Consider the following 24,874-nt stretch of genomic DNA (forward strand, 5'->3'; position numbering starts at 1 on the left):
GTTGTTGTTGTTACAACAAAATATGACACTTAGAAATCGACGAAATAGAAACAGAAAAGCTAGTCTCTGACCTTCTCTCATCTTTCTGTGTGAAAGCTGGATTTAAAAGGATTCTCTGACTTTCTTCTTTTGAAAAATAATATGATCCTCATGTGACAGGTGTCCTGCCCTTTACCCAGAGGAAAGGAATGAAGACACAAGAAGAATTTGAAATCTGAGTGTGGTGGCTCATGCCTATAATCCCGGCTACTTGAGAGGTAGAGACAGGATGATTGTGGTTCAAGGCTAGTCTATGAAAAAAATGCTATTGAGATGCTATGTCAAATAACAAGTGGGGTGTGATGCCATCTATAATTGTAGCTATGTGGTAGGCATAGGTAAGAGAATCATAATCCCAGGCTAGCCCCGAAAAAAAGGGCAAGAACCTATCTGAAAAAATAACTAAAGCAGAAAGGGTTGGAGAAGTGGGTCAAGTGTTAGAAAGCTTGTCTAGCAAGCACAAAGCCATGTTCAAACCCCAGTACTGGAAAGAAAGAGGAGGAGGAGGAGCCGAATAAACCAGACCTAGCTGAGTTCCTCTCACACTACCAATAGGTCAGACCTCTTTTTTATTCAATCACATCTCCATACAACTGTTCATTCTTCTTTGAACCTAAGTATTAAAACACACAGTTGTCCCTAGACCTTTGCATCTTCACTTTTGAAGACTCTCATGTCCTCAAAAATAAATGTGTTATGCTTTTCTTTTCTTAATTTGCCTTTTGGTATAGGGATGTCAGCCACGACCCTTGTGATGAATGAAGAACAGGTATGACTTTTTTCCCTACACTGTCATTTGACTTACAGTCTATAGAAGAGATGGAAAATAGCTATATAAAGCATGATTACATGAAGAAGAAAGATAAGGCGGGCTAAGATGTTAGTGACACAATGGAGTATGCTATTTTGAAGCTCTTTAAAGAGGTACATTTGAGTAAAAGCTTGAATGAAAAGGGGTAGAAAATCATGTGACTACCAGAGGAAAAGAATTTTAGACAGAGAACTGCAAGTGCAAAGGTCCTGAGCTGCGCACAGGTTGAGTATAATTGATAAGGCCATCGCAGTGGCGCAGAGACAGCAAAAGGAGAGGAAATATGATAAGTAATTGGTGGGCAGATCATGCAGATTTTGAGGTTCACAGTAGGGACTTGGGCAGTTACTTTGAGTAAGATGGAGAGCAATCAGTGGGGTATGAACAGAGGAGTGACATGGTCTCATGTGCTTTAGATAATGCTGGATAGTGAATATTCTGTATTAGGGCAAGAGTTGATGCAGTGAGACCAAGTAATATGACTGCAATCGTTTAGGTGGGCAGTTTAAACTGGAGGTAAAATGGGGAAAGTAATGATGGGCTGTTGGATTGTAGACACATTCTGAGGATCAAAAAAGGAGTCAGAGACAATTCTGAGATTTTTTTTTTTTTTGCCTACATATTTTAGGGTTGTCACTTGCTGAGTTGGGCAGAAGGGATGGAAATGCAATGTTCAATTTTTAGACATGAAATTTGAGATGGTATTAGACAATCACATTGAGATGTTTACTAGACAGTAAGATGAGTTTATAGTTCAGGGGAGATGTCAGGGCTGGAAAGTAAGTTTTGGAGTTAATATCTTATAGATGGTACTTAAAATCATGAGATTAGATAAGATCAATTACAGACTGTCAATAAAGGAGATTCTTAAGTAAGCCCTGTACCTCTACTCCACAACATTTAGAATTAAGGAAGATGAGGGCTGTCTAGCAATTAAGACCAAGAAGGAGTAGCCAAGAAGCTAAGAGAAGGCCCATGAAAGAGAGGAATCCTTGAAGTCAAGTGGAGAAAGAGTGGCAAGAAAGACAGTGACCAGCAGGATCAAATGTTGCTGATGTAAATTAGATGTGGGCTGAAAGTTGATCACAGGATTTGACAATGTACAGATCATTTGTGCATCAGTCAGGATTAAGTTTGCACTAGAGCACTCAAAATAACAATGGCTTAAACATCAAATAGTTTGGATGTAAGTATACCAGGGCTTACATGGTGGCCCTGTGGTCATCCAGGACCCAGTTTCTTCTAGCTTTCTCTTCCTTTATCCTATAACACGGGTTTTATCCTCAATATGATAGCTACAGTTGCTACCAGAGAGCGTGAATGAAAAAGTGAGAGGTGGTCACGAGGGCACAATGTCCAGAGGAGTTAGCTTATTAACTTAATAACTGTGTATGTCAACCACAAAATCTCAGTGACAGATGACAGTAAGTATTAATTTAACTCAGGAGCATATGGTATGACCAATAATCAGCTGATCCTAGTTGTGCTTCTGTAGGTAGTTTAGCTTCAAGCTGTAGAAATGGCTAGGCTTGGCTCCTCTCTGAAGGTTGGGCTCTGCTCTGCTCTTTGAATAATTCTCAAACTCAGGCAAAGGAGGAAACTCCTATCCAGGGAAGGCTCCTTTGTGATGATAGAGATATAAGAGAGCTACTCAGTTGTTCATGTCTTTTAGCATCCCATAGGCTGAAGCAAGGAACATGGCTGAGCCCAGAGTAAAGAAGTAGGAAATTACATCTTGCGTACAACCGGAAGGTACGTCAAAGGCTGTGAATATAATCCTATTACTAGGAAGGCAGTAAAGAATGAGAAGAACAACCCAGTTATCTGCTATAATTAGAGTTCACTAAAACTGCTCTTTTCAACCTTATTATTTGGAATCCAAAAATTAATAAAGCAAGTCACATGGACCATAATGATTCCAAGAGTGATATATATTTTTAATGGAAAAATTTTAATTGTCTTTGGAAGAACTTCTAGTCCAAACAGACCCATTCTCCCTTACTCTACACTAAGCATAACCTCCTTACTCTACACTAATGCAGAGACCATACAAAGAAGAACTCTAAAAGATGATAAGAAATAACAATGGTTTGGACCCCTAGGAGTGAAGGAACAACTCAGTGGCAGGCCATATTATATGACCCCTCCTCTCCAACAAAAGAGGGCAACCAGACTTCACATTTACCAATATAGCAACAGAATACAGCCCCAGTGGCTCATTCCTCCTGAATCAAACAGAAGAACCTTAACAATATCAGGCAGGACCAACATCACCAGAAATGGAGAAAGGACATTTGGAGGTTTGGTCAGGAGCCTTCTGTAGGTCACATTCTCATTCTCTCTCTTGGTCTCTCTCTCTCTCTCTCTTCATCTCCCTCTCTCTCTTTCTTCCCTTTCTCCTTTCTCCCTCCACCACATACACCTCCAGAACAACCACTAAAAAGCACATATAAAGAGATAGTCTTAAAACTATAAATAAACCAAGATAGCAATGAAATCCTAAAATGTGTTTAAGTAACCACAGTGAGAAAAGAGAAGGGGCATGGAGACATGAAAAACAGAAGAAGCAAATATTAAGTGGCACACTTAAGTACTAATTTGTCAAAACTGCTTTAAAGATAAATATCTAAATGCATTTTTAAAGATAGCAAGCAATGAGACTGAAGCAGTAATAAAGTCTCCCAACAAAGAAAAGCCCAGGACCAGACAGATTGACTATTAAATGTTATTAGAATTTAAAAAGAAAAACAAACACCAATGTTCCTCAAAGTATTCCATAAAACAGAACGGGAACCAACACTTCCAAACTCATTCTATAGAGCCAGTATTACCCTGATAGCCCAAATCGGATAAGAATGTAACAAAACCAGAAAACTATAGACCAATACCATTAATGAACTACATGTAAAAAAATCTCAATAAAATAATTCAAAAGGAATTCAACAATACATTAAAAAAACATATACCATGATCAAGTTGGTTTCATTCCAGGGATGCAAGTATAGTTCGACATACACAAATCAATAAATGGAACAGCACGAAACTAGAATCAAGGATAAAAATCGCATGATCATCTCAATAGAGATAAAAAAGGTATTTGGTAAAATTTAAAATTTTTTCATGATAAAAATCCTGATTAAATTAGGAATAGGAGAAATGTACCTCAACATAATAAAAGCTATATATGAAAAACCTATATCATACTAAATAAAGAAAAACTGAAACTATTTCCCCTGAAATCAAGAAGACAAACTTGTCCACTCCTACCACTTAATCAATATACTACTTGAAATTTTAGCCAGAGAAATAAGGTAAGAGAAAGAAAAAGAATATACCTAGGAAAAGAAGTCAAATAATCCTTGTTTGCAAATGGTATGGTTCTATACTTAGAAAATCCTAAAGACTCTACCTAAAGACTCTTAGATCTATAAACAAATTTAGCAAAGTATCAAAATATAAAATCAACATACACAAACCAGTACCTTTTCTACATACCAATGATAAACCTAATCAAGGAGGTTTAAAAAAAAACCTATACAATAAAAATTATAAGACACTGAAGAAAAAAACCGAAGAAGATACTAGAAGATGGAAAGACATCCCATGTTTAAGGATCAGCAGAATTAATATTGTTTAGCAGAATTAATATTGTTGATCGCCAAAAGTGATCAACAGATTCAATGCAATCCTCCATTGATATTCTTTACATAATAGACAAATCAATCCTAAAATTCATATGGAAGCACAAATGACTCTGAAGCAATTCCGAGCAAAAAAAAGCAATTCTGGAGGTATCACAATACCTGACTTTAAATTATACTACAGAACCATGGTAACAAAATTATCATGGTACTGACACAAAATCAGACACACAGAACAATGAATAGAAGACCCAGAAATAAACCCACTGAGCTACAGTCATCTGATCCTTGACAAAGTTGCCAAAAACATACACTGGAGAAAAGACAACCTCTTTAACAAGTGGTGTTGGCTATTCACAATAGACAAGCTTTGGAAACAGCCCAGATACCACACAACTGATGAATGGATTGAGAAAATATGGTATATATACTTAATTGAGTATTATTTAGCCAAAAAGAATGAAATTATGTGGTTTGCAGGCAAATGGATGGAACCAGAATACATCATGTTAATCAAAGTAAGCCAAGTCCAAAAGGTCAAAGGTCTCATGTTTTCCCTCCTATGTGGAAGCTAGACCTACAAGATAAATGAACACACACATATATGATCTTATATGCACATAGACACAGACACATATATACACACACATATATATATGCACATACATACATATATACACATACATACAATACATATATATTTATATACATACATATATACATATATATGGGGGATAAGATTGTATTGTGGGCCTGTCTGAGGGTACTGTAGGAGTTGGGAGAGGGAAAGAGAATGTCAGAGAATGAAAAATATTGAACTATTCCCTTTACATATGAAGGTAATATAACGTAATGCACTGTAAGCTGTTGAATAATAGGGGAGCAGGGCTAGAGAAAAAGTAAGTAATGGGGGGTTATGATTAAAGCATGATATAAACATGTCTGAAATGCCAAGTGAAACCCCTTGGACTATCAATACACACTTTAAAAAAAGAAGTACAGGAAGGTAAAACAGGTCCTTTTCGGGTGTGGGTACCAGTGGGAGGGGGGTGGACATAAGGAAAAGGTAAATGAGGGTGAATATGGTGGATATATTTTGTATTCATGTATGAAAATAGAACAATGACACCTGTTGAACGAGTTCTAAGATGGGGAGGGGAAATGAGGCAGATGACGGAAAGGGTGGGTCTAATTAAGACACATTGTAAGCACATATGTAAATATGTCAATGTATCTCCCTGTACAACTATTATATGCTAATTCAAAGTGGTAAGGGGAAAACTGGATATCCATATGTAGAAGGCTCTAGATGGGTCAAAATGGATCAAAAACTTTAATGTATGATCTGAAACTTTGATACTACTAAAGGAAAACATAGGGAAAATATTTCAAGATATAAGCAAAAGAAATGGCTTTCTGAGTCGCAGTCCAGAAGTACTTTTTAATTTTATGTGATCAAATTTTGAACATCAAAGAAAACAATTACCAGACTGAACATACAGCCTACAGAATGGGAGAAAATCTTTGACAACTATTCATCAAACACAGGGTGAATAGCCAGACTATATAAACAACTGAAAAAAATTAAACACCAAAACCAAATAATGCAATCAATAAATGGGAAAATGAACTGAACAGACACTTTTCAAAAGAAGAAGAAGAATAGGGCCATAAATACATGAAAAATGCTCAACATCTTTAGCTCTCACAGAAATGCAAACCTCAGCTACTTTGATATTTTATCTTACTCTATTCAAAATGGTTACCATCAAGAAAACAAAAGACAGTGTGTGCTGGTGAGGAGGTGAAAGTAAAACTGTTGGTGAGAATGTAAATTAGTGAAGCCACTATGGGAAATAGCATGGTGGTTCCTCAAAAACTAAAAATAGAACCACTATATGATCCTGAGTATATCACTTCCTGAAGGAAATGAAGTCATAAGTAAATAGAGATAGCTGCATACCCATTTCTATTGTGGCACTATTCACAATAGTCAAGACATAGAACCAGCCTATGTGTTTATCAACCCTTGAATGAATAGAAGAAAAGTAGTATATATATATATATATATATATACAATGAAGTCTTGTTCAGCAATAAAGAATGAAATCACGTAATTTATAGGAAAATGGATGAAACTGGAAATCATTATGCTAAGCAAAACAAGCCAGACCCATAAAAACAAGCATTGCTTGTGTTCTCTCATATATGGAATTTAAGGGGGGGAGAAGTCATGAAAGTAAAAGGGGGAGGACTATTGAGAAATGTGTAAGGGGAAAAGAGGGATGTGAAAGAGGGATAAATGAGGGTAGTATGGGGGTATGATCAAAGTATATTATATGCATATATGAAAACGTCATAATGAAACACATTATTTTGTACAAGTAATATACACTAATAAAATTGTTTTAGTTTTTCATTTTTATGAGCATATATTAATTGTACAGGGGAGGGGGATTCATTGTGACATTTCTGAATATCCTTACGTTAAACATTGGTTAGGTTTGCCCCCACTCTCTCTCCCCTTCACCCTCCTCCTCACCCCACCTAAAACAGTTGCAAAAGGTTTTATTTTTTTCTATATCATATATGTGTACAAAACACACTGATTCTGCTTTGTCACCCAATAAATTAGCCAGAAAAGAATACCCAACTGAGACATACTTTCTCCAAATCTGAAGCAGTTCAGTGTAAAATCTATACTAATCTTACTAAGAAAGCTTTAGAGCAAATTTTCTAGCATTGCCTATTTAGATGGTCAAACTTAAACACTTCTGTAGTAGGTGGCTCTTGACAGGCCTCTTAAGGCAGCCTGCAACCAATGGCTAACAAGGAAGAACTGAATTCTGCTGACAGCTATGGAATGGGCTGGAAATGAAACCTTCTGAGCCAAACCTTGCAATGATTGCAGCCTTGTGATAGACTGTCAGTTGGCCCAGCTAATCTCTGCCCAGATTTAAATGTTGCTATTTTAAGCCACCAAGTTTTAGGGTAGTTTGCTATGTAGCAATAGAAATATGCAGCTTTTTAGAAATTCCTTGTAAAACCCATGGGCATTATTGGGAGTTCTTTCAAGAAATAGTTCTGCAGAAGATATGTGCCTCATCCAATCCCAATCACTCTCTCCTATACTTTCTGAAAAGATCACAAAAGCAGGTTTTACAGATAGAAAAAAACCAAAAAAAATAATGACTTAAATATGGACAGGATGAGACTTCAGGAGTTTGAACAGAACTGAAATGGAACATTATTAACACTTCACACTTATTAAAAAGGCTAAAATTTAAAATTTCAAGACTATATCCATTTTAGAAAACAATTTTAAAATTTCTTCCAAATTTAAATATATGTTTCATCAATTGCACTAACAGATATCTATTCAGAGAAATAAAAACTGATGTTCATGAATGTCCATAGTAACTTTACATTAATATCCACAGTAACCTGGCCCATTGGGAATCTCTAAATCTCCAGAGAAACAGAACCATAAGAAAGTATAAATCTATAAAAGTAATTATTTTAAGGATTTGGATAATAAAATTATGGAGACTGGCAAATTCACAATATTCAGGATGGGCCAGCAGGTTGGAGATCCAGGAAGAACCAAGATTGCAATTCAGGTACCAAGACCATCTGAAGACAGATTTCACTTTTATTTTAGGGAGGTCAGTTTTCCTGTTCTATTTCTCTTATTAGATGAGGCCCACTCTATATTATGGAAGATAATATGCTTTACTCAAATTCCTCTGATTTGTCAATCTCATCCTAAAACACCCTCACAGACATATCCAGAATGTTTGACTGCATATGTGGCCCAAACTGACACAAAATTAACCACTACAAGACCACTTCTTGTCTACTTAACATATATCCACACAAACATTCATAAAAAACGAGGAACTGCTCATGATACTGACAGTTCTTGGTTCCATAACTGATTACATGGTCATAGCTGGTATTTATAACTACTTTCTTTCCCTGCCCATTCCAGGTTTCCTTTGACTTCAGCAAGCACCTCAACTGGTCATGGTTCTTTACCTTGTGGGGTGATCCAAACCTTTAATGCTGAAGAATGTGGGTTATTAGTAGTCCTCACCATGTTGGGTAGTTGTAGTTTTCCTTTGACTTTAATCACAGGACACAGGGCTGCTAAGATAATGATCATTAATAATAGACATGTAATTGTGCTTGCCCTTTGAAGAGTAAATGTAATATAGCCAATTGTAATATAGTCATGTAATGAAATGCTGCTCAACAATAAGAAATGAGCTGTTGACATACACAACCTAGATGAAATCTCAAGGGATCTATGCTGAGTGAAGACAGCTAATCTCAAAAGGTCGTACACTGTATTATTCTATTTATCAAAAATTCACATGACAGATTTATAGTGATGGGCAAACCAGTGGTCGCCAAAGGTTAGTGTAGGAAGAAGGGTGTGAATACTAAGGGATAACATGAGGGATATTCTTTGTGTTGATGGAATAGTTTTGTATCCCAATTGTGGTGATGGTTATACAATCTACTCATGTGACAAACTCTCATTAAAAACTATACTCTGAAAAAATGAATGTAAATCTAGTCAAATCCATATACAGACTGTATATGAGCTAAAAGAATTGTTCCAAGGTCAGCTTCCTGGTTTTGACAGTGTTCTATAGCTGTGTAAAATTTTATTGTTTAGAAAATCTGAGTGAAGGGTATTCAAGAACTCTGTAACTAACTACTTGCAACTTGTGAATGATGAACTTTAAAACAGAGTTACATAAAAATAAAGAAAAAGAAAAAAAAGTGCCTTAGCTTTGTTCTTGGCTTGCTCCCATGATTGAATTAATGGGAAGAGTGTCAGAATTGGTGTACTAAGGAAAAAGAGGGTTATGTGCTAAAATAAAGAGACAGATGTTCAAAGACACAGAACATACAATGGGATAAATTCCAAAGAACCAGGTCCTTAACGAGAGAGACATCAAAATGACAGGATGATCTTTTTGCCTCCTCAAGTTGAATAGCAGTGGCTTGACATAAGACATGAGAGGAAAATGCAAGATTCATTTATTTATGTCCTCTGATTTTATTCTGTCTATACTAAATCTCTTTGCAGTAAATGCTGAAAATGTCTTAAGCAGGTTCAGGTATGTTTGTCTAGGTTCTGAGAACAGGGTGGGACACAAAGGAAGTCTCTCTCTCCTCTAGTAGTCCTCATGCCTGGGGCAGCAAGAACAGAGTGATGCTTTCTCTTTCATAAACCCTGAGGACAGGAGGTAGCAGGCACCACCTTTTTAATTATCTCAATGATCATTCCCAGAGGTAAGGAAAGCAATGTGGTAAAAGGTGTCAGAAGGAGTTGATGTTAAGGTTCCAGTTTTGTGGACTGTGTTGTAGAAGAAGGAAATTGGAGATTGAGCTGTAGAAAGGAAATAATTGTAATGTCCGTGATTCCCTAGGGCAAAGAAAAAAATACACAAATATGTGTTTTTATATTTAAAAATTAAATGTAGGCCAATAGTTTTTAAAATCATCTATTTGATGAAAACTTTGCCACAGGCAGGAATAGTATTTTTATTGTATTAAGATGCTCATTTAAATTTTGCTTACTACCAAAGGCAGTTATATGCATAGGAATATAAGAATTAAAAATAGTTCTTCTGCCCACGCATCTGATGAGCCCCAATGAACAGACATTAAGGCTAATAAAGAGCTCTCTCAAAAAGTTTTCTGGTATTCACCCTGTTTGGCTTTACAGTTACTTGAGAGTGCTGGGAAAGACTTTCTCATTGTAGCTATAATTTTTTTTTACAGTAATTCTCATTTTAGACCCTCTAAATCCAAGGATCATTTGTGCTCCTGGGAAGAAATCCTACATAATTTCAAGGTATAATCAGTTTAGGCAAAACTTGCAACAGGAAAGTAAGGGATGGTGTTGAGTGAACTTTACTCCTTCCTTCATCTTATATAGAATCATGCCAATTTTTGCTTTAACAGCCATGGTTTCTACACTTATTTCATAATTTCCCAGGATATGCATATTATCTACAGAGGGTTATTTCATTGTTGAATTTCATTTAAACTTTGAGAATTCTTTATTGTAGATGTGAGTTCTTGGTCAGGTATGTGGTCTTCAAATACTTTCTTCATGTCTGTAGCATATCTATTTCTAGAACAAAAGCTTTTAATTTTAATGAAATTAAACAAATTTTCTTTTATTCATCATGCTCTTGGTGTCCTTTCCAAAAATACTTCTCCAAACTTTAGGCCTGGAAGATTTTCTCTCGTGTCATCTTATACATTTTACATTTAATCGTATGCCTCATTTTGAAATAATTTGTATTTTAAACATCTTAATGTGATACATAAAAGCATTAAAATTGTACACATTTATGGAATTCCATGAGATGTACTGATACATGCACATATTATATAATGCTTCCATCAGGGTAAACATACCTATCTTCTCAAGCAGTTATCATTTCTTTACGTGAAAACATTCAGAATCCTTTCTTCTAGCTTTGTGAAATATTTAGCACATCATGGGTATGTGTAGTCACAGTCAACCTATTGCTCAGTAGCACACCAGAAATTCTTATTCCTATCTTAAATAATCTCTGTCTTAACATGTGGAGTTGGGGGGTCAAGATTTTTTTTCTTAACTAAGCCAGCCAGGGATGTTAAAACTGTTTCAGCACCATTTGTTAAAAAGGCTTTTCTGCCTTAATTGGATTGCTTTTGAACCTTGGTCTAAAATCAGTTGGGCATATTTGTGTGGGTGTATTCTTGGTTCTCTATTTTATTCCATTGGTCTGGCCTATTTATTTATCCTCTGCCAATACTGCAAACTCCTTATTAGGGTAGCTATATAACACATCTTGAAGTCAGGCAGAGTGATTTCTTCTACTTTATTCTTAATTGCATTAGCTATTGTAATCTCTTTGCATTTCCATATAAATTTAAGAAGACTCTTCTCTCTACTGAAAATGTCTTGCTGTGGACTGGAGATGTGCCTTAGTGGTAGAGTACCTGCCTATCAAGTAAGTAGCCCTGAGTTTGGACCCAGGTATTGCCAAAAAAAAAAAAAAAAGAAAAAGAGTCTTGCTGTGATGTTAATAGAAATTTTGTTAATATAGGCTGAATTTTGACAAATGTTTTTTCTACATTAAGTTTTATGGTCATATGGCATTTCTTCTTTAGCTTGTTAATAAGGTAACTTACATTGATTGATTTCTGAATACTGAATCAGCCTTTTGATTGTGTACCTTCTCACCAAAACTCTCATGAACATGGATATAAAAATTTTAAGTGGAATTAGCAAGTTTTTTGGTTTTCTGTTGTTGCAGCCACAAGTTACCATAAACTTCAAGGCTTAAAACAGAAAAGAAAAAAAAATGTATTCTCTTACCCCTTTTGGAAGTTCAAAGTCAATTTCACTGGGCTAAAGTAACTTTGTTGCAGGGCTGGTTTTTTCCAGTGGCTCTAGGAAGAATCTGTTTCCTTGCCTTTTCCAGTCTCCAGGGCCCACATACATTCTTAGGCTTGTGGCCTCTTCCTTCATATTAGCATCTTCAAATCCCTCTGACCCTCTGCTTCTGTGGTGACATGACTCTCTTTCTAATTACTGACTACTCCTGCCTCCTATTTGTCAGAAAATCTTCCCACTCAGGATCCTTTAGTCATACCTTATATGGCAAAGTCCCTTTTGCCATATAAGGTAACAGATTTCACAGTTTCTAGGGAATAAGAGGTAAACATCTTGAAGGGCTCTTTTTCAGTCTATCACAATCTTTTTTTTATGTACTATCTTTTTCAGTTTTTGTATCGGGGTAATACCAGGTAGTTTCATTTTTATCTTTGTAACAAAATTCTGCTGTGCTATTACATTTCAAATTTTGTATTTTTCCTGTTGATGCTTTCTTGTAAGTTTATAATATTGCGAACAATGCTTCTGTGGCAATGTTGATGCATATTACATTCTTTTAGCCTAGGTATACTGTCATTACATAACAAACACAATGCTGTGCCATGTAATTTAATAACAAAAATAAAATATACTTCACTATGTCTTAAAAGTGTGAATGGCCATTCTTCTCTTCTTTTCTTGCTTTGACATGATGGGTATGCACTGTTATTTTTAAAAATTGCACTAAGGCAGTATTTGTAGCTGTTGAAGTCTTTCAAGTTATAACTGTGTCATTGTGACTTGTAGTGTGCCAAGTAATAGTGAAAAGTGATGAGAACACCACATACTGTCTCTGCCTCAACTACTCATCGCCTACTGAATACTATATTGTGAAAGCAGCCACAAATGACATATAAATAATTGAGCATCACCATGTTCCAAAAAATTTATTGATAGACATTAAAATTTGTTTTTCATGTAATTTTTACATGCTACACAATGTCATTCTCCTTTTGTTCTTTTAACCATTTAAAAATATAAAAACCATTCTTAACTGTGAGTGATTTAAAAACAGGTGGCAGGTCAGATTTGGCTATGGGCCATAATTTGCTAACCCCTGCCTTAATCTCACGGAACCTACATTCTAATGGGAGTAGGGAGAAGAAAATAAGCAGAAGAATCAGTTAAAAACAGATATTTTTATATTATAAAGAAATTAAACAGTAAAACGGCCTATGAAGGAATGGGTAAGGTAAATCTGAATGATGTCTACTTCAAGACAACAATGAGGGAAGTTGAATACAGAGTTTTCCAGAAAAAGAAAATACCACAGACAAGTACATGAGGTAGGCACAAGTTTAGTGAATTAGAGGAGCTAAAAATATATAGCAGGATCATAGTGAAGAGGTAGAATGAGGTGGGAATTTTCAGTATTCAAAATAAGGATGATACATCATGGTTAAGAATGGACTTAAAATTAGTTGATCACAGTAGGAATTCTGTCAGGTCTAGCCTAATTTTACACAGTAAGGTTGTGGTCCCTTATTGTATGTGACTCCATTCAGCACTGTGAATTTAAAAGAGGGAGAAGGAGAGGGAGAGGGAGAGGGAGAGGGAGAGAGAAAGAAAAAGGAGGAGGAGGAGGAGAGTAGATAACAATTGAACCACACAATTCATTTCACTAAATTCTTGCTCATCCACAAGTTATGAAGCTTCATTTTATATCTGCTTATAGTACAAGTATTTTGCTCACCAGATCACTTAAGGAACTTATAGTAGTTTTATGTAAAAAGTCTAGTTTCCTAATAAAATTTAAAACATTAAATCCTTTGTTTACAGTTTTTTCTTTTCATACTCAAACCAAGTTGTGTGTGCCAAGCATTCTAATTTCTTCTAATGTACTGGAAGGAGAATCATTTTTAAGTTTGCTTTGATTTGTGGCAATATTTGCATTCAACAATCAAATTCTACACTATTTCCTTTTAAATGGCTATGTACTTAATTAGTTTCACTTGTTCAGCAATTAATTAGTTTCAGAAACTTCTTATTTTGCTACTAAACCTGACTATTGATAGCTGGAGCAGATACTATATCCAGATTGCAATGCATGTTTTCCAATCACACCACATAAAGTTTGCACATCTGAAAAAAAAAAGCTGTCCATTGTAATATCATCTACTATCTTTCATAATTGCAAAATATCCTTCGACTAGTTTCTTGTTTTCATTTATTTTCTCCAGTATTGCTTCTAATAAATATGAGGCAAAAGGAAGCTGAAAGAGAAACACAAAAAAAAAGGTTACCAAAGATCTGTATTTTTTTCAGTTCAAAAACATACACTAAATATCATTAAAACATTAGAATTTAGCTGCTATTTGTACCCATAATAGTACCCTGCTGTATCTCTTTTCAACTGATCTTGCTGGTTAGTAGGGGCAATTTTACCTTTTCTAATAAAAATGATAAAAGAGCAGAAGTAAAATGAAAAAAGATAAACGCCTTATTGAACAATTCATGGTTTACTGACCATGTTAATGATGTAATCTGCAATACAAGCAGCTAAGCCATTTATCTTCAATCAGCTGATCAATAGCAGGTTGCAGTCATCTCTAGGGCATGAAGGCCCACAGTAGTACTGTATGTTCATCACTCATAAAAGAATGAGAGAGAACTATCAATATGCTTGTCTGTGTGAGACCTGAACACCTTAAGAGCTGCAGGATAAAACTTCAGAGGGAAAAAATGGCAAAAGTATACCCATTGATCAAGTTGTTAAAGTTTGTTTGGTATATCAAAGTGTCATACACATGTTTCAAAAACTGCTGAGTTTATGAAATATGAGTACATTTTAAAATTTCATAATTGATATAACTTTTCTGGTAGTTTTATTGTTCCCTCTGCTTCACCGGTTTGTCAGTAGAATCTGGACTGATACCACATAGTTACAGGCTGTAAGTAAAGAAGATCTGATATGTTGCCTCAATTACCTCTTCCTAACTCTTTTTGTCCATGTTCCTAGTGATTCAGTCTCACATAAGAGGTCTGTTATAATTAACAAGCTCAAGTATTTCTTAGACTTATCCTTTTGATTAACCAGGAAAGACTATTTTTATTTCCCTGAATATATTAATGAGAAAGCTTACCATGCCCAGCCCCTCCCCTACAGGGAGGCACCATCAGGCTCTATTTTCTGCTACAAAAAAAAAATAATAGCCTCATTGTCAGCATCTAAACAAAGACAACACTATGTCCTCTGTATGGGCTGCTCAGCTAAGGTGATTATAATTAGATAAATCAATCAGAATGGTTCTTTCCTGAATTCAAACTGGTGAAAAGAGAAAATATTGGCAGTGCAGTGAAACTACAAGGCAGAACAGGCCAAACAAATAGATCACGTGAACCACTGGGGAGAACTAGAGAGCAGAGAGCTGGTGCCCAGAACTACCTGCTTCTAAACAGCTCTCTAGCTTAAGCTCCTTCATACATTCACAATAGTTAGCCTTCTCCTTAAGGCAGTATGAGGTGTGTCTATTTCCCTGAAATACAAGGGCTTCATGCATCTCTCTTACTTGAAACTCAAGAAACTCACTGAAGAAAGTATATGAAAGTAGAACATTTTTCTCAGTTCTAAGATACACCTAAATGTAAGATATATACATTGACCTAAAAACAGCTTTTCTAAGGGGGACACCCATCACATTTAGCATACACACACTGCAGTGCATTTCAATTTCAGAAATATGAAAAAATAGAAAATGTGCATTCAAGAAAAAAAGAATATATTCAATTCTCTCCTGGAAGATAATGACACTATTAAATTCTTGCTTTGACAAATTGCCCTTCTGGGATGCAGAAAAGAATTACACTTGGTAAAACTGCCAGTTTTATAAATAAGATAATTTAAATCTTTAGGGCATTAATATTAATATTGTTAAATACACAATAAAAATGACAAGACAACTGGGTAACTTTCTTTTATTCAAACTATATCACTCAGTACCATATGCATTTCAATCTAAAAGAAAGATAAACAAGATAGGAATAACCTTCCATTCCTTAGTGGTAGAAACAAGTTTGGGAAACAAAGCAAATTTTAAAATAGTTTCTTTATTTCAGAACCTCTTTCAGTCTTCAAATACACTTTGGGAAACATTCTGATTGCATAATTTCCTGAATAAGAAAGTCACAGCACTTTCACCAGGCAACAATGTACTGACAGTCATCTTGTTTGCAAATTTATTTTTGTACAAAATATCCAAATCTTTTTTTATTATCTTGTGATTAAACAATTTTCAGCACATTCTGTATTTGGACATTTTGCTTCCCTTCAAAAAACCTCTCAAAGAGCTTCCTTTTCAGGAACCCCCAGTGTGGAACAACAGGACCACTGACTACTTAAAGCAATGATTTCCCTTACTCTTTCCCTCTGGTTACCAGTAAAGCTAAAAGCCCTAAACTTAAACACACCTGTTTGTCAATCCTGCTTTACTGGGTTGTAAGCTTCTTTAAGCTTTGTATAGAGGTTAACACATTATGGAATTCAAAAAGCAGTGAATCCTTTAAGTCAAGACGGTATACAGTATGTGCATAATTGCCCTTGCTGGTTCTTGTATTTTTTCCCAGCAACAACACAGAATAATAATATTATTTGCCCTTATATAATTTTTATTTAATTTAAAAAGCTCTCATATATATAAGTTGGTGTGATTTTAAAAAAATTTAATTCAGTTTTCTCTCTTTTTCTTTTCTTTTCTTTTTTTTGGTGCTGGGAATCAAACCCAGGGCCTCCCACTTGCAAGAGCTCTACCCCTAAGTCCTTTATTTCCCTTTTTAAAAATAAATCAATCCCAACAGCTTTTTTCTCTAAACTCAGCATTATTCTGATTGCTGTTCATAAACTTATGGTTTACTGGTAACTGCAGATCCAATTCAAAGTAGTCTTTCAAAAATTAGTTCTTAAAAATACATAAGGCTCAGTCACAATGAATGTAATTTATAATAAAAGTATAATAGAACATGTTTGTAATAGCTGAACTACTCTATAGAACTTGGGAAAGGAGGGAAAGTAAAAGAGAAAGATGGAGTGTCAACAATATGATAAAACAACATCTGTGAAGATAGATGTTATAACGATTGGTATTGAAAGCTGTTGAAAAGAGGGGTGGGAGGCAAGAGATAAAGGAGAGTAAAGGAAGGGGTTGAACAGACCAAAGTAAAGTATAATCACAGCAGGGATACATGGAGAAACCTCTTTGAACATTGACATAGAAATTAATAATGAAAGACAAGACTGTAAAACTAGTACAGTGTGTGTGGAGTGGGGTACTTGTGGGAGGGGAGAGGGTGAATGAATGAGATTAAGGTGAGGGAATATGGTTGGTGGACTTCATATAACTATTATGAAACAGAACAATGAAACCTCTTGTAATTGCTTGAAGTAGGGCAGGGATGGGCATCGGAGGGCTAGAGATAGTGGGGGCCATCTAACCAATGTACAATATAAGCCTATTCTGAATTGTCACAATGAATGCCCCCTGTACAATGAATATATCCTAATAAAAATAATGTAGTTTTATAATAAAATAATTATTTCAAAATAAGTTTAGAGGAAAACTCAGAATTATTAAACATTTTATAAGTCAGGGTTATAAAAGATCTCATAATGTATTTTTTCAAATAAATATGAATTAACTGTTAAAATGAAAATATTTTGAGTAGATGCCTCTGCTACTTGACAAACAGTTCCTTTTTTTATGACAGTTTTAGCTTTAAAAATAGTCTCTCTAAATTTATACTATTTATTTAGCAAACTTTTTAATAAGCTGTAAAAATAAAATTTTATGCTTAGTCTATGGTGAATTAATAAAATCTCTTCTGAGAATGGTTAAGAATAAGATTTTCAAGTTAACTGACTATTTTGGTCAGTTGAGAGTTACCACTTACCTCACATACAGGTTACCATTAATTTTTAAATATTATAAATTTTTGTTAACCTGAAGGTTAGATGAAACATAATTTAGTCTTCATTGATTCAAAAAAGCTCTTCACAATCTTACAGAATCACAAATTGTTTAGTTAGGACTTAAACTACACTTTGGAAAATACAAATTCACATGGTTTGCTTATTTGATTGTTGTTTTTCTTTTTTGGGGGGTGGTACTGGGGTTTGAACTCAGGACCTCACACTTGTTAGGCAGGTGCTCTGCCACTTGAACCATTCCACCATCCTTTTTTTGTGTTGGATATTTGTGAGAAAGGATCTCCTGAACTATTTGCCTGGGCTGGCCCTGAACCAAGATCCTTCTAATCTTTGCCTCCCAAGTAGCTAGGATTACAGGAGTGAGCAACCAGCACCTGGCTTATTTGTGATATTTTTTAAGGTGTAAATGTTTTAAAAGACCAGGAGACCTGAAACCTCTGTTCCTCTGGAGTCCAGATTAAGTGCAAATTTGTTTCCTATAGGCTCTTTACAGTTAATTACATTATGCCCATATGCATTCTGGAAGGGGCAAAGCCTCCCCCCAAAGTCCTTTTAGTAGCAAGATTTTAGAGTTGGATTTAAGTGGCAACTAGACTGACCAATAGCAAAGAATTCACTTCCACGCAATTAAGTACATCTGAAAAACAAGCCCAACAACTGAGCTGACTTAGTTTTCAGCTTGGATGGCATGTGCCATAGATTACAAACTCCAGAGAGCCTTCATGATTTCTTTCTTTTGTATAAAAAGGAAAAGCAATCCTCCTGGTCCTGTCAGTGCAGTTACACAAGCTTCACCTTTCTGGCATCAGGGGGAAAATGGTGAAGATTTCATATTGAGTGACATTTCTTAGTATGGAAATTTACCTGGGACCTCTGAACAACTAAAAGTTTTCCTTGGTCTGCCTGTAGTCTTAAGACAGGTCTTTCTATTGGTTCTGGCTTTCCCTGTTGCTGAAGGTGATTTCTATTACAGAAGGATTTTCCCTTGTGTCACACAGATTTTCAGTTTCTCTCATACATAAACATCTACAGATGTTTGCTTTGAGGAACTGGGATACTGCTGTCAAAATCTTAGATTTGTCACTCATATTTTAGAAACTGTGGCTGGTGCATCTATATATAAAGGAGAGACATAAATGATATTGCCGATGTTTGAAAGGTGCTTTGGAAAAACAACAAAGCCTAATGTCCATAGCCACAAAACACATAGGTAACTGACAACATCAGCACTACGTGGAACATGCTCTTAATAACTTCAAATTGAAAAGTTTTGTGTTGAAAGAAAAAATTAAGTAAGTATAACATTTAAATCTAAAGAATAAAATTAATGAAACAGTTTAACTGTTTTCATTCTTGTTTTGGGTTTGAAGACTATTACTAAAAAGATGTTGCTGTAAGTTACAATTTGACTTTTTTCTAGCTTGAGTATCTTTAAAGTGAAAAAAATTTTATGTGTTATAGCTGCTATTCAATTCTTCTTCTTTTTGTTTTTTTGGTGGTACTGGGGCTTGAACTCAGGGCTTCATGATTGTTTAGGCAGGTACTCCACCACTTGAGCCATTCTGCTAGCTATAGTTGCTTTTCAAAAAGGATCTAATTCAGAGAGACTGGATATTCTGTGAGAAAGACCATTGTGATTTGATTATTATAAGATTAAAGGTGCACAATTTCATATAATATTTATGAATTTATTTATGCACATATATATATAACACATTTATCTATTATCTCGAAATTAAAAGACTGAGCTTGTTCAAATAATCAAGAATGCTATCAGAAGGAACAATTCGCTTATAATTTAAATTTAGCACTGAATTTTGAGATAGATTTCTGCCATATATTCTAACAGGCACATCTCTTGGAGTTCTGCTGAAATCTGGCAGAGAAGGCTGTGTTTTCTGCTCTCAAACTCTGGTAAAGGCTATAAATTGTTGTCTCTTTAATTTTGAAACTTACTCTAGAAGTTACAAGACAGAATTGAAAATAAAGAGTTAAATTTATTTAACTCTTTCTCAAGGAATGTTTCTATAACATTTAAAGCAAATTGACAATCTATCCTATTCATATCCTTACGAGAAGGTGACCCTTTTAAGATATGTCAGGATTTAGTAAAAGGAACTATTAACAAGTTCTTGATGGCCATGTAAGGTATGAAAGATGGAAGAGAAATGTCTGGACATTTAAATTATCTGTAACTTTTGTGAAAATCCAACAGTATGTCTAGGCCTGGGATGAGCCTTCTCATCTGGTTCCTAAGGGATACTGATTCTGTTTTGACAACTTGCCTAACACAGGACTGGCTCTTTGTCACTGGATCCAACTCACACTCTGCTCTCTGCCATTTGAGAATACAAGGAGCAGACCACAGTCCACAGAGTAGGAAGAGTGCCTACACCAGACACTGGATCTGACAGTGCCTTGATCTTAGACTTCCTAACCTCTAGAACTATGAGAAATAAATGTTTGTTGTTAATACCTACTCTATTGTATTTTGTTTTAGCAGCCTGAATTAAGATAACTTTTAATTATAAAAGTAAGAAAAATTAAGTGACTGGGAAAGGTCCAAAAGCAAACTGAGTATGTCAACATCTTGTTTATTAATGATTTAAATATAATTCACCACCGAATCTTGGTGAACACGTGTACACAAAGAGTTCAACCCACATTTATTATGTGTTTATTATATGCCAGGCAATGGGAAAGGCATTTTCTGGGGTAACTACTACTGAGTCTGGCAAAAAAAGACGTGCTTTTGCAATAAATAACAAAAATCTAATAATTAGATATAGGAAATCACTAGAATATTTAAGTTTGAAATATTTTCCACATATTTCCCCTTGGCCTCAATTATCATTATTCTTTTTAAGGGTAAAAAAAATACTTTCTCTGGTGACAATACATTTTTGTATGTGTTATGTTATTTATTGTTACAATTCTGTGACTTTTTTATATTTTTAGTTGAAGACATTGAGTTAAAGGGACTTTAGTTACTTACTTTGAACTAACTGTCTTGCATGCTAGTGTGAGACAGGACAAGAAACCCAGGTCCTTTGACTAGAAGCCATTGAAAGTTTACTGCAAAGAAGACAACTTTGGTCCATTTAAGGAGAAACCAGCAAGAGTACAAGGCATTTGAAGCTGAAAACTGACTTGTTCAGCAGTTGCTGAATTTCCCATCATTTCACCAGGCAGAGATCATGCTCTGGAGGAAGAGCTGGCTTAGACATTCTATAATGCAGAGACTCTAAGAATAGCGTTTTGATTTCATTACTCTACTGTGCTTCCTTTCATAATCTTGTTCTGCTGTCCATAGGTCAGGGCAAAACAATTCTAAATTTACATAAAAAATATTCTTATCCCTTCAATGTTACAAAACAGAACGGGGCAAGAGAGACTAGGCTAGGCTTCAAGGTACAAAAATGGGCATGATTTTATTTTATACTGGTCCTTTGGGTAATTCATAATTTGCTCCATTCAACAAACATTTATTGAGTGCTTAGGTTATATAAAAGTGCTTGTGCTTGTCAGCATGGGAGACAAAAAGGATAGTTTGGGTCCTCAAGTGGCTTAAAAATCCAAAGTAGGAAACTAACAAGTTGGTGGGGATGGGAGAAATTAGAAACAAAAAGCGCAATTTGCTTTTCTTTTTCAATTGACATATTATAGGTGATAAAAGATTGCTGACTGTGCCCTCAAGGAACTTATCTATCAGAAAGCAGAATTTGGCTAGACAAACCTGGATTTTACACTTATAAGGGCCTCCCAATGTTTTGGGTAAAAAGAAGATAAGGTTATCCTTTGTAAATTTATAAAACAAACCACAGTGTTTAGGAATATTACCTGTGGCCCTATATACACATAAAGCTTAGCATTTTAACCACTGTTAAATGTATTGCTCAGGGGCATTAAGTGCACTGTTTTATGCACCATCCCCACCATCTCTCTCCAGAACTGAACTCTGTACCTATTAGACACACATTCTCCATTCCCTCCTCCTACCAGACCCTAGCAATCACACCCTACCTTCTGTCTCTATGAATCTTAGTACTCTAGGTACATATCATGTGTGTAAACATAGATTATTTGTCCTTTTGTGTTTGGCTTATTTCACTTATCATAATTATGCTAAGTCCTCAAGGTTCATCCATGTGCGGTATATATGGTATATATAAGTGTAATACTTCCTTCTTTTTTCAGGCTGACAAATCAATTATATAATATATATAATGTGTTGTTTATCCATTCATCTGTCAACAGGCACCTGGATCATTTTTACTTTTGGGTACTGTGAATAATGTTGCTATGAACATTGGTATACAACTATCTGTTTGAGTCCCTGTTTTCAGTTCTTTTGGCAATATACTCAGATGTAGACTTTCTGGATAATATAGTAACTGCATGCTAAATTTCTTGAGAAACTGCCAAAATGTTTTCCATAACACCTGCTCCATTTTACTTTCCAACCAGCAATGCACAAAGGTTCTAATTTCTCCCATTCCCACCAACTTGTTAGTTTCCTACTTTAGATTTTAAGCTACTTGAGGACCTGAATTATCCCTTTTGTCTACCAGGCTGACAAGCACTTTTACATAACATAGGCACTGAATAACTGTTGAATGAACAGCATTGTTAATTCCAAATATGTATAGCAACAAAACTAGCTGTTAGTAAAGAACTTCTAAGTAGAAATCTTTTGATATTTGGATAAGATTTAATTCCTGAATACTAGTTATATACTACTTCATTTTTGTAGCACAAGTATATGTATTAGAGAAAATAAAACTACACAGAGAAAGCTAACTAAAATGACAGAAAAAAAAAGAAAGTAAGAGTTACAACAATGGGGAGGGGCAAGATGGTGGATTGTTGACATTCCTATAGCCAAGCGGCGACCAACTACCCCCATAAAGGAAGATCACAGGACCCCCAAAAGGCACCCATGGAGTCCCATAAGCATCGAAAAGTAAAGCCCTCTCTGAATCCCCAAATACAGAAACAACTAACCACAGAAAGAATGGGAAGAACGACTCACAGCTCAATACTCCCAATCCCCCACCACTTACGTCACCGTGAGGCTCCAGCTCCATTACTTGGCAGTAAGTCCCACTTCCAGGCACACACAGGAACTCAGAGCTCCATACTCCTCCCTAATATACAACCTGCTACCTTCACCCTGAAACACCAGGGAAACCAGTGCTCCTGTATAAGCAGGTCCCACGGATCTTGCTGCTTCATGGGTAACAGAAGGCACAAGCCAGCAGGCTTGGATCCCCTGGCAGCAGAGCCACAAAACTCAGCTCCCTGAAGTCCCTGTGGGAAATCAGGCCCTGAAACTCCTGCTGTCCACAGGCTTTGTTCTCCTGCACCTGCAGTAGCTGCCACGGCTTCTGGAAGCCCACACCCCAATCCAAGTAGACTCTAGAGCCTCCACTGCCTTGTGGGCACCAGAAGATTCAAGCCTGTATCTCTCAGGTACCCTCAACTTGCTACAGTGCCAGGAGCCTGCCACCACACATCCAAGTGAACCCCAGGCTCCAGGCCTTGCTATTCTGTTGGAACTAGAAGGTTTCCCTCCCTACAGAGCACAGAGTCCCAGCACTCCCCATTGCCCCTGACACCAAGAGAGCCCTTGCTCCTCCATCAAGAGAGAGAATGCTAGTTTCCTGCTGAGGGGAAGAAAGCTTGCTATTCTGCAGGTGGCACCACAAGCCCTGTTCCTCCAAGGTACATAAAACCCCAGGGCTTCACACTGTACCTCCCTACAGGAGAGTCACATCTCTCCTGTCCACTGAGTGGCAATCTGCTTCTCTGCTGATGCTAAGAGTCCTACCCACACAGTGCACAGAGACCCAGCACTACCCACTGTGACTGCAGGAGAACCCCCATCAAAGAGTGGGAACTCCAGTCCCCTCACTGAAGGGAGAAAAGAGGTACTCGGCACCACAACAAGAACCCTGAAAAGGGTAACATATCCAGTATACCCCCTCCCTGAGGAACATTGCTGGGGTTCCAGCAGAAAAAAAATTCAAAACACCAACTACAGGGGCACAAGAGATTAAAACCATAACCAAAAACAACTCTAGATGTGTAAATCTCAATGCAGAATGAAACAGCAAGACAGCCACTCCCCATCAAAAGCCAATTCCACCACTAAGGATCCAAACATCTGCTTAGAGGAAGAGCTATCAAATAATGAATTCCAAAAAATAATAATAAAAATGATTAATGACCTCAAAGAACAAACACAAAAGTTAGTATTTGACCTCAAAGGTGACATGAATAAACAAAGAAATGAACTCAAAGAAAATACAAACAGGTGAATGAAATTTAAGACTATCCAGGATATGAAAGAGGAAATCAATAAAGATAAGGAAACGCTAAAAAAAAAATCCAAAATACACAACTCAATATCCCAAATAATATCATAATCAAAAGCTTGGTGAACAGAGTGGAACAAGTTGAAAATAGAGTGGAATGGAAGACAAAAAGAGAAGAATTAGACCAAACAGCAAAAGATCATGAAAGAATGCTAAGAAAATATGAATGGAACATGAATGATGTCTGGGACACCATGAAAAGACCAAACCTATGAATCATGTGTGTAGGAGAAGGAGAGGAGATACAAACTAAAGGCATTAACAACTTATTCAATAGAATAATAGCAGAGAAATTCCCTAACCTCGAGAAAGAAAGAATCATCCAGGTGCAGGAAGCCTACAGAACACCAAACCATCAGGACCAAAGAGAAACACCCCCAGACACATCAAAATCAAAACACTCAGCACACAGAACCAAGAAAGAATACTGAAAGCTGCAAAAGAGAAAAGACAAGTCACATATAAAGGCAAACACATTAGAATAACAGCAGATTTCTCAACTCAAACTCTAAATGAAAGAAGGTCATGGAAAGACATAATTCAGGCCCTGAAAGAAAACATCAACCCAGACTAGTCTACCCAGCAAAACTATCCTTCCTAATTGAAGGAGAAACTAAAACCTTCCACAACAAAGAA

At 36.0% G+C, this 24,874-nt stretch overlaps 1 protein-coding gene across 13 annotated transcripts in view; it reads right to left on the reverse strand.

The window, feature by feature from the left end:
- Nucleotides 1–12,813: 12,813 nt before the first annotated feature.
- Nucleotides 12,814–24,874, reverse strand: part of Cntln (centlein) — a 314,618-nt gene continuing 302,557 nt past the window's right edge. For all 13 annotated transcript variants that reach the window (XM_074051749.1, XM_074051757.1, XM_074051761.1 and 10 more), the window contains one exon: nt 12,814–14,154. In XM_074051749.1, the coding sequence (XP_073907850.1) occupies nt 14,053–14,154 (102 nt within the window). In that variant the 3' untranslated portion in view covers nt 12,814–14,052. The remainder of the gene's footprint in view (nt 14,155–24,874) is intronic.

This window comes from Castor canadensis, chromosome 13 (assembly GCF_047511655.1).
Source record: "Castor canadensis chromosome 13, mCasCan1.hap1v2, whole genome shotgun sequence".
Taxonomy (NCBI): domain Eukaryota; kingdom Metazoa; phylum Chordata; class Mammalia; order Rodentia; family Castoridae; genus Castor; species Castor canadensis.